Raw genomic sequence first — 15,022 nt, 5'->3', positions numbered from 1 at the left:
ATATGACGCGATTAGTTTCTTCGAAATCGTCGACGTACGAAAGAATAGACACGATTCGATTCAACGATCGTTTCGCGATAAAGGAAAAAGAAGGGAAAAGAAAAGAGAAGAAGAAAAAAAATAGAAATCGGTATATCTTCCTTCGATCCACCCTCTGTATCGTTCTTATATTTCACGCTGGAATCAACAGAGTCGCGGGTTCCGGGCGCGAAATATCCGTTCCCCGATAACACGCCACCGTAAGCCAGCCTCTCCGCATCAATTTGCGGAAACCAATGAATAAGAAATCTCGTTGCCTCTATCCATTCGACGGATTCGATTTTTCGTCGTCGTGCCATCCAATCCCTCCCTCTCTCCCTCTCCCTCTCTTTCTCCTCCTCTTTCCTCCCCCTCGGGGAGAACGAAAACCGGAATCCAAACGCGAAAGTATCGAGTCCCGACGTAAGGAGGGAGATGGCAAAGGTGGAAGGTGCGTACGCAAGGTAGAAAGGACGAAAGTAAGGGAAGAGGAGATGTATAAGAGGGGAGGAGAGAGGTATACAGGTATACAGTTATCTGCAAAGAGGCAGGCGTATGTTTCGGTCGGTGGCAGCAGAGCGCGGCTGTCCGAGATAATCCGCCGGTGATTAAGACCATAAATCCATCGACGGATTAGTATGGTTGCACCGCACACCGCGTGGCGGCGTCGTTGCACTGGACTCTCTCTCCACGCTGCAGCCTCCTCCGCTCTCTCTCTCTGTGTTTCCCTTTGCCCCTCCTCTCGCCCCTCTCACTCGGTGCATTCTCTCCGTCCCTATCCCACCCACGTCTGTCCACCATCGGTTCTTCCCTGTTTCGCCACCCCCGCAACGGACGCCGTCGTCGTCGGTCGTCGGTGAGGGACACGTGGCGGAGGGACGGAGGAGAGAGGACGTACGGAACAGGACGAGTTGGAGCGAGGTGGAAAACACGCACACGCGTACGTAAGCGTAAAGCTACACGGAGAGAGGGGAGGATGGCGGAGGAGGGGTGAGAGAGAGAGAGAGAGAGAGGTAGAGAGGCCGAGCTTACACGCCATGGGAATGGGAAATGGGACGCCACGGAATATAGGTGGACACTAACCGGTATGAGAGTGAGGATTACCGGGTGTCATCCGTATTCGGCCGGGTTAGCGGCTGTCAGCGGCCAATGCCATCGCTATATATCAATTATTACCTTTGCCATTGCAACCAGCCGGTTGCATTCCAATGCACACGCTGCTCTGCCGCACTGCGCTGCGGTCGTCCGCTTGCATATCTCTTCCCGTAGGCCGATTTGCATCCGGTATGCGAGCCTCTCCCGCTCCCCCTCCCTTCCCGCGACTCTCCAACTCCTCCCAATTGAACACGGCTCACCTTCGTTTCGCCCGTTCATTCAACCCCCCGCTCTGCGTCTCGCTCTCTTTTCTCTCGCTGCCCACCGCCCGCCGTGTACAGAATGTGTACGAATATCGTGTGCAGCTCCGCTCGCGTGAATTCCGGTTATACGGGAGGAGAGGAGGGGGGAGAGGGTTTACGTAGAGGCGCGTTTTCGAAACGCGGGTCAGAGCCACCACCGCAGCTTGCCAAAGCTCTCGTAAGTTCTCGTGTGCGCAAAGGATCAACGGTGTGGGCTGTCTTCGGGATTTCAGAGCCGCGGCGGATGCTCGATTCCGCCGCGCAACGCCCCCACCCCCTTCCCCCATCCCCGTTATGAAACCTTTGCCGCGGCCGAGCAAAGATCTCCAGATTAACGGGCCAGTGATTGAGCCTGTAATGGCGCGGATATCTGTTACGGTGATACGGCGGGATTTAGGGATAAGCAAGACGAGCTTTTCGAGCGATTCGTTTGATTCAGGAACCATCCTTCCTTCCTTCCTCCTGCCTTTTCACCGCCGCGTCGAACGTGCGCCGATTCCTCTCTTCGAATAATTTCTTTTTTTTCTTTTTCTTTCTTCTTCTTCTTTTTTTTTTCTAATAATCGAGAGATCTTCGTCGATCTTCTGGAATCTTTGAGATTTTGTATCGGACCTGAACGTCTCGTACAACAAAATGATTTTATTTTCGCGCGTAATTCGAGAAACGACGATTATCTGAAAATGACATCACAAATGCCGCAAACGACAACTTACACGATTCTATTACCGTGATCGCGTTTAACCGATTCGTGTTTAGACAGAAGTAAATCAATGTCTTGTCGGCTGGTCGGTTTGAACATTCGTGTTTTCAAAATCTGAAATAACAAGTTACTCGATAACTAGGATGAGAAAGACACATTGTTGAACCACGATAATTTATCAATCTTTGATTCTACAATTTGCCAACATTTGTATTTCGCGCGCTTATCTTCTAACCTAAATCTAACCTAAATTTTCTCCCGCGTGCAAGAACGAAGCTCAGCTTGCTCGCACTCGCATCGTTTTACGTATATATTTTGATGAATGTATATGACGGAGAGTGTATATCGGAGATTTGGCGAATCGATTGCGATACAGGTACGCTGTAAATCGCACGCGAAGTTAATACCATTGCGGACAGGGCTGGAAAACGTCGAAGGCCGGCATGCGTGATCTGCGATATTCCGTTGGTGGATTACCAACGCGAATATTAACCTTTTACGATGAATTGTGGTCCCTAAGTAACGTATCGAATTTCCCGCGGATTTATTTTCACCGGGATATCGGCCGATATTAAAACGAACGTTGGCCATACATGATGGAGGAGCGATTAAATTTGCACGATTTCTTGATATGGATTTTACCGTGGCGATGGTACATGGATAATAACGTTGGACAGTTATTATGATTATGATATTGATATCTTCGGTTGATAAGATCTTCAAGTTGTTACAATATTTGCCGTCTGATCGAGCTAAATTGTAATTAATGAGAATATTACTGTATTGATATCTGTAATATTTTTTTCAATGGAGAGAAAATAGGGGAAAGAGAAACTAATAGCGAGTATAATGTCGAATGGACGTTGAAAGACAGGAGATGGCAGAAAGATGTCGAAGAAAAATTCTTGAAACATATTTCAATCAATTATACGCGCTTATCTCATAATCAAATGCGAGGCATCGATTCAATGAATCTAATTACGCCATTCCGTGAAATAATTCTCAAAATTGATAAATTAAAAAATTAGCGCGTCGTTGTATCACTTTTTAAAGATATATAACCTGTACTGGTTATTTTCTAATCTTTCTCGACACAGTACAAAGTTGAAAATAGCGCAAATTTTTTTTTCCTTTCGATAAAACTTAATCAATCCAATGATTCGTTCAATTCATCGACAAAAATATTCGCCAATCCATCGAATCTTCTGCGAATTACAATTTCATTACGCACGAATGCGTTCACAAAAGGAATTCGATCGAAAAATTGAGACATCTTCGATGATTGAGCTTGGAAAATTCGAAAAGGAAAAAAATTCCCGTTCCTCGTAAACCTTTTCGTCGTCGATTCGAATCGCATTAACGACGAGAACAGTCCCTGACCGTTGGAAGGGGTACGTTGGAAAGGGCGAAAAGAAAAGAAAAAAAGGAAAGCAAGGAGAGGGGAAAAAAAAGGAGGAAAAAAAGGACGCGGAGGATTGAGAGGGAAAAAAAAGAGAGAGAGAGAGAGGAGGGTGCATTGAATTCGACGCGAATCGATAACAGGTGCAACGCAATGAGCCGTAACTATTTATAAATTACAAAGGAATGGAGGAGGCACGAGAGCTAGCCGGGACACGGCATTAAAAATCACGTGTTCCGCTTGAGCTCATAATCTCGTATAATCTTTTGCAAAGTTGTTAATACTCGCGGCTTACGGGTGTTAATTTAATATCCATACAGGTACGCCAACATTGAATATCCGAATCCCACTGGCTGCAGCTGTACAGTCCACTACCACAACGATAAAAAAAATCCATAAAACTGCTCACACACCAAGAGAGGAGGCTGGTCGGCCTTCCCATTCCGTGTCGTACTCTGCCTCATATGCCGTTTGTATCGTTCAGTGTTGCCCTCCGGGCCACTTTAATACAAACGATAATACTCGCTTCCGTCGTTTTGCCTTTTTTTTCCTTTCTTTTTTTTTTTTTCTTCTTTTTTTTCCACCCCCTTTCTCCCTCGGCCGTCAAGAATTCGTCCAGGCTGTAGTTAGTTTATCCAGATTATTCTTTTTTCCTTTTTCTTTTTCTTTTTTTTCACATCTCTTTTGAAATCGTGGAATCGTAAAAATTGCGATGCGACGGAACGTGATGAAATTATTTTCCTCCACTTGTTTCGTTCCAGAAGTTGGTTTCGTAGTAAATGAAGGAGAAGAATATATTTTATCGCGTGGAATTTTAAAGAATTGCGTAAAGAGGAATGGTAATCATCGTTTGCTGAAATAATGACGCGTTTAATGATATTGTAATTTCTTATCTCTTATGCGACTAAATAACAGATTTTATTGTTTTTATTTTTTCTTTAATTCTTTTTTCCTTGTCTTATTCCCTGGAAAGTTAAATGGAGAAATATTTTGGTGTATATTTTAATTCCGTATCACTTCTAAATTCCTTTTTACTGTTTCTTTATGGCACGTAGATTGATAATGATCGCGGAATTTTTGAAATGATAATAAAACCATTTCATTTAATCGATGAACTTTCTTATTTTGTTTAATTGAAATATTTGTTGCGCAATTATTACGTAACACCCGTTTTATAGATTAAATATTCTTCATTTGTTTTAGCAATGAGAAATCTATAAAAAGTTTTCTATTTTTAACTTGTATCGGATAAAATTGGATAAGGAATTTCGTTATATAGCGATAAACATAAACTGATAAAAATAGAAATTCATACGAATGCACTGGTCCACGTCAATTTTTAATTTCGTATTGCAACTTTTAAAGTCATATTGTTAAACGTGATAATTTTTAGATATTTAAAAATATAGCATTTCATTAATTAATAGATTAGATATATGTATATATGATAATACGTATAACCTTTCTACCTTTCCTTTTCCATTTTCTAATTTCGTACAAAAATTGAGATCGATGGATGAGAGATGGAAAAATTTCGAACATTTCTCGCATCGTTTCAAAATTTACCTATTTTAACGAGTAAACAACATTTATCAACGGTAAAATATACTTTAATTATTTAATTGCAAATGTTCAAACCCCAAAATTTCAGTAACAATTTTGTAAGATTCCAATTACGTTTTCGGTATTCTCAATAGCTTCGACTATTCTCAATTACGTGAAAATGCTTTCAAACTATTCGCTAAAACAGATGCTACTACGATGTTGTCTCCCAGAAAATTGTTTCGTCGTCTTGGCTACGATCCAGCCACCGTGAAAGTTGTCTCGTTGTCCCTACGATTTTGAAACTTCCGCCTCTGTCGCGCAATTCCACGACGGATACACTCGAATCCGATCAATTTTTAACAAATTCTCACCTTTCTCCCGAACTTTAAAAATTTTAATCTAACCACGCGCCTGGAATTGCGCCCGCTCTCGTTTTACTTTGCGAATAAATTGGCAAATTCATCCATCGGATTCATCCTGTTAACTAAACATAACCGGCAACAATCGGATGTATCAGCACGTTACACAAACGTGTATGTGAGCAACAAATTTTCTCTCACACTTCGCAACAAGATTTCTCGCACGATTACGAAATTGGACCATGACCAAAGGCGATTTTCCTCTATATCCAGTCCCGACAATGCTATTTCTCCTCACGCAGTCGCATATTCATAGCGATCCATGTGGATATACGCGCGCGTGCGCGACCAAGCGTGCACACATATTCGCTAGAACACGATACAAGCACGAACTGGCTCCCTCTGCGTAGGACGTGGCGATTCTGGCTGATCCATCTCGCCGTTATAGTGAGATTTATGGAGACGGTACTGTTGCAAACCGAGACTGCCTGCTCGGAGCGGAGAGAAAAGAAATAGCGAAAATATGGGAGGAGGGAGAGGGATTGTATGATCGTAGAAATTTGAAAATGGGAGAAAAGATTAATCCGTTGATCTAATGAAAAATGTTTGCTGCATCGATGCTCGTTTAACGTTTCTCATTAGAGAATTGTTAAATAAAATCGCTAGCTTTTTCATAAATCGAATGAATGCAAAAATGGAAACAATCAAGCAAACAAAGATTTGCCCCAATTGTCTCGAGGAATGATCTCGTCGTGGAATAATGATGGAAAAGCGTCTGAGAGCGAGAAAAGGTACCCAGACAGATTTTCACGGTCTCGAAATCCTCTCGAAGCTGCCGGATATCCGACCAGGTTTCGTGGAATTTATTTTTAACGAAGTACCTTCTTCAGACATTTCTCGCCCGCCAAGAAATAACCGTATCCTCTAACTCCGTACCTCCAACGACTACTTGATAAAAAACGAATATTCACCTATTTTTTCTTCTTTTTTTTTTTCACGCGAATATATTTGAGAAAATAAAACTCTCTGAGAAACTGCTCTCGACTCAACTACGTCGTCGTCGAATGTTTATCCAAGGAATTGATTTCCATTTTCCAACGCACCGCTTTCAGACGTTTGCTTCTTACTTTTTACTTTCTCGATCGTAAAATATATTCGCACCTCACCAAGATTCGGATTGATACAACAAGACATCCTTCAAACTCGTTATCCCTCTCGATTCTCGTCGCTTAACTAATTCTCTCTACAATTTTTGAACGAAGACAGGAAAATATTCTCGCCTGTTGTTCGATATTACCTAATACAACGTACGGTACAGTCGCAGTTTTCAGTGAGAAGAATAAATAGATAGCGTCTTGGAAGAGCGATGCGTGGATGGACCAAGGGGTCCCGTGGATTTCGAGGTCGTAGGTGTGCGCATATGTCGGATGGACGGAGGGATGGTGGATAATATAATGATGGCGTCGGCTGGGCAAGGAGGGGCGGGGCTACGAGGGGATCAATATTATCCTCCTCCACCTCCACCTCCGCGTTTTCCTCCGCCGTTCCCCTCCTCCCTCCCGCGGCATCCCTACGTGCTCACTCCCTCGTTCCTCCTCCTGCCCTCCACCACCATCGCCGTCTCCACCCTACAACCGTCGACCTTCTCTCCCTTCTACCGCCGTCCCTCTTTCTCCTCCTCGTCCTTCTCGACGTCTCTCGTCTTACGAATCGAATTGCTCGGCCGGCGAGACGCGCCTCGGCTACGCTCGATTCCTTCCTACGTGTGTGTGTGTGTGCGTGTGTGTTTGCGCGAAAGCGCACATGGCGTGTGCATATGTGGCCTCGAACGAGAGGGATTGTTTATCGTGATAGGAGGTACAAAGCGATTCGTTGATCGCGAATTATGCACGATGTTGTTTTCCGTAGGTTTCCGGCGGAGATGTGTTTGTGAATGGAATGCACGATCGATCCAAAGGACGTTGGGTTGACGTATTTCATTTTTTAGAACGAACGAAAGGATTCTTTCGATTCGATTCCAGTTTGACAGGGAAACTTATTCGTTTTATTGGAGTGGGATGTGGGGGGAACTTTTAGGTATAGCAAAGAAAATATTCGTATGATTTATTTTTTTTTAATTACCAGGTATATTTACGTTATGATACGTAAATATGTGTACGCATCGTGTTCCTTTTCTTCCATCACTTTTGTTTTTACGCGAGAAGTAGAATGAGACGGTACGGTCAGACAAAGGAACTTCTTTCTAGAATTCTCGTTTACGTTTCAAGACGCGTAACGAGAAGTGAATAGTAAAAGTAAAAATTATAAGTATAATGAAAAATGTTCCTCGACACGTCGCAATAAACACTCTGTTCATCGTAACGAAAACGTCTTAAACCGACCATGTTTAAACCAACCAACGATCCGAAAATGGTAAATTTTCAATATCGTCATTGCTGTTCCAACGAACACAGGGGCATACATCTTTTAAACGCGATTGATCCACCTGTATCCTCAAACAGGCGGAAGATTGACGTATCGAAGCAAAAAAAAAAAAAGAAGAAAAAGAAAAAATAGGACAACAACAGCGTGGCCACCTCGTACGAAACGAATCGCGCTTATCCGATTGTTCAGTGGCCGTTGCTAAGTCGTGGGATTACCCTGTATGGGGCAGCGTTTTCGGGGGTGTCTATATAATTCCGGGACGTATACGTGGCACGGAAAAGACGACGAAGGGGTGTGGAGAAGCAGAGAAGCTAGACGAGCCCCCGTTGGTGGGGGCTTGATTGATGAGCTGGCCCCCGGTCACGGTCTCATTACATTTATATAAGCTTTCGTAGATTGAGCCGTGCACGGAAGCTTACGCGGTCGGGCGAGGGGTCGTGATTTGATGAGGTTTTATTGCTCGGATGACGTGACGGGGGCCATTGTTCAAGCGGTTGTCGAGTGGAAAACATTGGATTCGATTTATCGTTCGACTACCAATCTCGCCATTCCAGAAAACTTCCATTAGGCAAAAATCGAACGGGCGATCAATCACAACCTGAAACAAGTGAACCATAATTGGAATCGCGTTCCCTGAAACGAAAAGCACCGGATGAATTTATTAATCGAAACAAATTTTAATTATTTGCTATTAATCTAAGAACTTTCGTTTCGAAAACCTCGTCTCGATTTGATTTTTATTTTTACGAGGGATGCAACCGATTCCCGAACCGATCGATTCGAATCCTTTCCCTCCTCTTCCCTTCCCCTTCCCCTCCTTCGCGGTTTCGCGATACAAATGGCCGCCGCCATTGCGGTTTGACGCCGGTCAAGATCGTCGTTCGAAAATTGGCACGGCTAATCCAAGGACTTCTGTCGTCCGACCGGCGCGATCGAAAAGTTCATTCATCAAGCTTATGAGCCGCGGCCTCGAGCGTCGCCTCGAATTCAGCTGCGCCTGTTAAAGTTTATGGGCGCGGTCTTGTGTGTATACGAAACGACTCGCGCGCGCCTTCCGAGAGAGTTTATTGATTCTCGAGCCACGGCATCTTTCGGCCGCCGTTCTGTCCTATCGAGTTTACTCCCCCTCTTTTGGCTTACCGTCGCCCCGTGTCGTGCCTACGGGGGTCGCTTCGTGGAATCCAATGATGTTCCTTCCTCGGGAAAGGAGGAAAGTTTCCTCGTACGAGGGGAAATATATATATATATATGTATATATATTTTCATTCTTTTCGTGAAATTCATAGGGGAGGGAAAAATCGTATCGTCTTTGAAATTCGATCCCCCTCTCGAGATTGTTGTCGACTATTTTCGTGGCGCTTGAGAGAACAATGGACAATGACAATGAATTTTGTGACGAAATTCTAACCGTATGATCAAGTTCGGAATGTTGATGTATTTTTGGGACACTTTTAGAGGATCGGGAAGTAGAGACGTTTCCAATTGAAAACTTTATAAAATTACAAAATTACTTGTTCTCAGGTATAGATGGAAAAGCGTCCGGAAATAATCCAAAGAACGGCGGGTTCTAATTCCTTCGAAACAAAGTGGAACAAAGATCTCCGTTAAAACCGGTAATCCATCGGAGCCGACGCGTCATAACGGCGCGTATAAGAAAAGCGCGGCGCGGTTTTCGAGAATAATCGGCAAAAGGGAGGGCATTATTCTTCATTAGCCGGTCTTCTTCCCCTCTTTCAATGACTCGTCGCGCCTCTTAGCGTTTCCACGGCGCGATCGTGGGGCCCATCCATCTTGCCGAGGATCCTCCAACCTCCTCCTTCCATCTTCCTTCCTTTCCCTCCTTCCTTCTTTTCCACCGCCGACCTTCTCCTCGCCCGAACACCCCCCTCGGTGTTCCGCCATCGGTCCCAGCGCCGATTGCCTTTACAGTTACGCGAGAGCGGCGTGTATCCGGCGTGCAACCAGCCGTATAATTGTCGGGGCCAAGCCGTGGGCGTCGTGGAAAAAGCAACAGAGGGGGAGAACGAAGGGATGGCGTGGAGGTTGAAGGGCGAATGGGAAGAGGGTGGAAACGGCTGACGAGCGACTCGCACCCTCGGCGCAGTATCGAACGCGGGAGAGGGCCGCCTTGAATTAACGCCATCATATTTCAGGATGGAGGAGCTCGCCGGGGTTTTCTTGCCATTTGTCTCGAGACTCGGCCGTCTACCGAGTGGAAACCTAACGCTTTGCCCCGTTTCGCGAGTAATACACATGGCCGAATACCTCGCCTCGAAGTGGAAATCTGGTGGAAAAGGGAGAAAGAAAGGGAAAGCTCGTTCGTTTCGATCAGGCCGCGAAGATGAAATTCGTCAACGACGAAATTCCATAAAGAAGAGTATAAAAGAAAGAGGAGGAGGAGGAGGGATTTTCGTGGTGGATTTTTTTCGTGGGCGGTATATAGCGGGTGCTTTATAGATTAGTTTCGAGAAGCGGGGAATGACGTTGAAGCTCGATTAAGCAAAGAGGTATTCGATGGGTAGGCGCGGTTTAGATAGGAGAATTTTTCGGACACGGTGCAATTGCCTTTCCAAGACGAGACGTATAATTGTTTCACGAGCGATAAGATAAGATAAGGTTCTACTTAATTGTTGTATTCAGAAATGTTTTCCGCTGATTCGTTGTCACGATTTTTCTCGGATACCGATTTCTGTATCCAAGGGTATTCACGATAATTAAAATAAATGAATAATCGAAGAGGAGCACGGCGTTTGAACAACGATACGCTTGCTGTTTCAGGTATGGTTCAAAAATAGGCGGGCGAAGTGGCGGAAGCAGACGCGAAACGCGAACACCGCGGCGGACACGGTCGACTTCAAGCCCGGTTTCGGCGCCAGCTTGAACAGCTTCATCGGCCAGCCGTTCGCAGACCCGGACGCCCTCTACAGCTCGTACAGCCCGTACAACAACTGGGCGGCCAAAGTGCCCTCGCCTCTGAGCAGCAAAAGCTTCCCTTGGGTGAACACCCTGGGCTCGGTGGTTCCGACGGCGTCGCACCACCATCATCACACCCAAGTCAGCCCCGTCAACTGTTTCAACGCCGCGGCGACGTCCGTGGCCGGGAACCACATGGGCGGGATGTCCGTGTCGGTTGGCCAGGCGGCCACCTCCATGCTTCCTGGAATGGGCTCCGGGCTGGGGGTGGCCGGTTCACCGGTCGCGGCGACGGGAGCCGCGTGTCCTTACGCGGCACCCGCCGCGCCGCACCACCCTTACGGGCCGTCAGTGTACACCCCGCACCACAGAACAGCGGCAGCCCCGGAGAGCTGTACCGTGATGACGTCGAGCAGCATCGCCTCCCTTCGACTGAAGGCGAGGCAGCACAGCAGCGGCTACAGCCTGAGCGGGAACTCGTTCGGCATGGACAGCACGCCGGTCTCGGCGGCCGGCAGCCCCGTCGGCTCGAGGGCTCCGTCCGTGGGCGGGGGCCCTCTGTCGGCGTGTCAATACGCGCTGACCACGGCCGGCGAGGGGAACCCTCACTCGCCGAGCAGCGCGGAGGCCCACGTGAACGCGACGGCCAGGGCCCAGGTCTGAGGTGAAGCGGGGGCTACGTCTAGCCCCCATCACCACGCTGTAACAGGGAATTCCGGTAGCTCCCTGGCTGGTTCCGGGAGCTCGTTGGGAGGTGGCGGCCAAGTGGTGGCGCAAGTGGGAGCAGCAGCCGCGGCCAGCGTGTCCGGCGGCCAGCAAGGCGACAATCAGCTGAGGACGCAAGAGTGACCCAGGCCTAGGTCCGCCGCCTCGCCGACCTTGTCGTCGACCCCTTCGTCGACCACCTCGCACCCACCTTATCTGATGTACGACGAAGACGGGAGCACGGCGGACCAGAAGATCGAGGAGGACGGGAGAGGCGTGATCGAGGCGGGAGGGATCGGCGGCGAGCGAGTGATCGCCACGTCCGGTGGCATAGGCGTCGGCGTCGGGATAGGGATCGGTGGATCCGGTGCCGCTCCCGGGGGGGGCACGGGGTTGGCGAGTTACTGGCAACACGCGACCACCGCCACCGGTTACTGGCCCTCGTTGCTCGACTGTTGGACCACCCCGTCCATCGCCTCCGGCTCGCAAACCCTCTCCCTGCCCCGGGACGAGAACTGAGAACAGCGGACGTTACCGCGATGCCAGCGTTGTCCTCGCAAGTAATTCTCTTTCACCTGGATATTTTCTCTTCGAGGCCCTCGGGGCTCGAGCTCGTTAAGTATTATTCCCTTTTCTCTTCTTTGTCACGTGTATACGTATCGATGTGTATTAGAGATACATGTATATATATATATACATATATGTATTTGTTCAGTCCTCTTCCGTCTCGTTTAACGTTTCCATTTCGTTTTTTAATCTCGTGAGATGATTTTGCGAGGATTCACGGCATTCGTAACGTGGCTTTCAATTACGCGCGCACGTTGTTCTTCGCTGATTCTTCACAGATCGAATGGTTATTTAATGCCAGGATTTAATTGTATTCTTCCCAGTGCAAAACAGGTGAACGGGATAAAAGATGTACATACGATTGTAAATGCACGAACGATCGAATCGAATATATGGGTATATATATATATATATATATTATATATATAAAATATTTAATGTTTCGAGGTGCATGCTTCATCCGTAAAATGAACGGAATCGCAGAGAACGATCTCGTAGAAATGGATTCTTACGTTTCCTAAGAAATTGGTTGATAATTAAGGAATTTTTTTATCTTTCTCTCTTTTCCTTCCTCGCATTTTTCTTGAAAATGCGGCAAATTGTTTGACAAATACTCGAGCCGAAGTGCAATATTTTCGATTTTGATTATCGTTTTTCTCGATAGAAGAAAAAGTCAGTATAAAAAGTAATGATTTATCGGAGCAACGAGCTTTGTACTGTCGTTAAAAAGTTTATCTTTACCCGCAATTAATTTCTCGTTGAGTCACGGAATATGTATCGTGCGTTTCGAAACAAAATTCAAACGGGCAACGTCGAATTTCGTTGCGTACAGTCTTTCAGAGACTCGAAGAAACGAAAAAAGCAAAAAAAACAAAAAAAACAAAAAAAATAAAGGATAAATTCAATCGCAAATTAGAGAGATAACGAGAAGGAAAAGATAATGGAATGACTAACAAAAAGGAAAAAAAAAAAGATCCAGCGCGGATCGAGATGTACTCACTATCCTGTAGATATATGTATAGTAGACGCTGATTTTACGCGATTCGTAAATATCTTTTAGAATTGTTATATTGTAATGATGATAATAATAACATTACCCAACAGAATACCAAAAAAAAAAAATAAGTAAATAAATAAATAAATGAATAAATGAATAATAATAATAACGAAAGAAAAATATAAACCATACAGGCTGTATGTAAATGAAAATGGCCACCGTTACTGCGTTACTTCGCGTACGATGGCACTTTGTACAGTGTACGAGGAAAGAAATCACTTTATCGACTATGCGTACGTTATAAATATTATTAATAATTATATTGAATAATTATAAAGAAACAAAAAAAAAAAAACTGTATTCGATATCCTTGCAGGGCACGTGTAATTGAACTTTTGGAGTCCATCGATTCATCATCCTCTTCGCATTTCGTTTATACTTCATTAAGTTCGATCACGTCTTCAATCGCGCATGACGAAACGATTGCGTGTCGTTATTTTTTCATCGACTACTGCATAATATAAAATTGTTAAATTATACGAAATTGTTCGACAAAATGGAATTTGGACAGGGTGTCGTGTTTTTTAAAACAAAACAAAAAAAAACGAGAAAAAAAAAACAAAAAAAAAAAATGTAAATCATACGTTGTAGAATTGAAAATGGCATATCACCAGTTTAATAATAGATGTAAAATTTAACGGAAGGGGGAGGGGGGAGGGGGAGGGAAGAAGGGGAGGAAGGGGAGACGAAGTGAATCGATCAACTTCGAAAGTCATGATGCAGGCATAAACGCTATAGAACAAATAGTGACGTAAGCTAGATTTAAGAAACGACCGTTATTTTGTATGAATCCCAATGTCGTACAAATGTTCGTCGTAATCACATATCCCAGTTCCCGCGGTGAGTGATTTGCAAATGCCCGCGGAAGAATGTTTCTCATTCCGTTCTTCAGCTCCGTTTCACTCACTACGTGTAAACGTTCCTACTGGGCGATATTGAACGCCGAAAGGCCCCGTTTGTAATCTAGTCACAATAAAAATCAATTCTACTCTAAGTCGTACCACTTGCTTCACCATCACCTGTCTCGCCTTCTCTACGTTCTCTACGCTTTTACACGAGAAATTTGATCTAATTGACAATTGGGAAAATAGTTGGAATAATTTTTAATATATTTTCAAAATAATTTCTTCTTTTTTTTCCCCCCCTCCCTTTTTGAACAAATGAAATCGAAACGTGAAATGAGATTGGCTCGAATTGTTGAAATTCGTGAATAATAAATAATTGGTGGAATTTCGTAGAGTCGGGTAATTTTAGAAGAGACTGGAATATATTCCACGCAACTTCTGTTTTTATTGGTTATCTCTAGCTACATTTGCTTAACAGAGGAAGCGTAAAAAAGTTGTATCAGAAGAACAGGCTTTATCATGATTTATATTTGTCAAATGTACTTCTTTGAAATTGCGTACGTTGCGACCACAAAATCTATTTTCTCGCCGTCTGTCTAATAATTAATCACGTTATTTCAAATTTTACGGATTAAATTAAGAATACACAAATTGCACAAACTCATTTATTGTTCATTGGACCTGTTAGTTAACCCCACCTCCCCCTCTTCTCTCCACTTTTATTTTATTCGTTTCAACGGATCACAATCTTCAACTCAAAATAATCTTCCAAACAGTGATCATCGTCTTTCGGAAACAAAGATATTCCGCGTGTTATAATTCGATATTTCGAGTTATATGTACAAATAACAATTTTTCCTTCAACTCCCTCTCTTTCTCTCTCTCTCTCTCTCTAATTACACGGTTCCTATTGAATTAAGACGAAGGCCAGGGCAATGAATTCCGATCGATGATTGGGCTATTTATCGGTAGTTAGGCCTCCGGCATTACACCCTCTCGGACGTTGAGGGAGCATCGATAACCTTCGGAATCTACATGCATACCGAGCGTGTAACGTGTTGCATTATGGTGGTCGGGGAAAAGCGATAAATTA

General features: G+C 44.8%; 2 protein-coding genes across 8 annotated transcripts in view; both read left to right on the top strand.

The window, feature by feature from the left end:
- LOC107995680 (pituitary homeobox x) overlaps positions 1–11,418 on the top strand; it is a 33,757-nt gene extending 22,339 nt beyond the window's left edge. For all 7 annotated transcript variants that reach the window (XM_028665651.2, XM_028665649.2, XM_017053334.3 and 4 more), the window contains one exon: positions 10,621–11,418. In XM_028665651.2, coding sequence (XP_028521452.1) covers positions 10,621–11,418 — 798 coding nt within the window. The remainder of the gene's footprint in view (positions 1–10,620) is intronic.
- A 253-nt stretch (positions 11,419–11,671) lies between these two features.
- LOC114577239 (uncharacterized) lies at positions 11,672–14,589 on the top strand. Its single transcript, XM_028665652.2, has one exon. The coding sequence runs from the start codon at positions 11,680–11,682 to the stop codon at positions 11,977–11,979; it is 300 nt and encodes a 99-aa protein (XP_028521453.1). The 5' UTR covers positions 11,672–11,679; the 3' UTR covers positions 11,980–14,589.
- The last annotated feature ends 433 nt before the right edge of the window (positions 14,590–15,022 follow it).

This window comes from Apis cerana, linkage group LG4 (assembly GCF_029169275.1).
Source record: "Apis cerana isolate GH-2021 linkage group LG4, AcerK_1.0, whole genome shotgun sequence".
NCBI classification, from domain to species: domain Eukaryota; kingdom Metazoa; phylum Arthropoda; class Insecta; order Hymenoptera; family Apidae; genus Apis; species Apis cerana.
The sequence above is the reverse complement of the archived record's forward strand: the minus strand, read 5'-3'. Positions and strand labels throughout refer to the sequence as shown.

Coding starts and splice junctions, on each gene's coding strand:
- LOC114577239 (XM_028665652.2), top strand. CDS start 11,680: ATGTACGACGAAGACGGGAGCACGGCGGACCAGAAGATCGAGGAGGAC.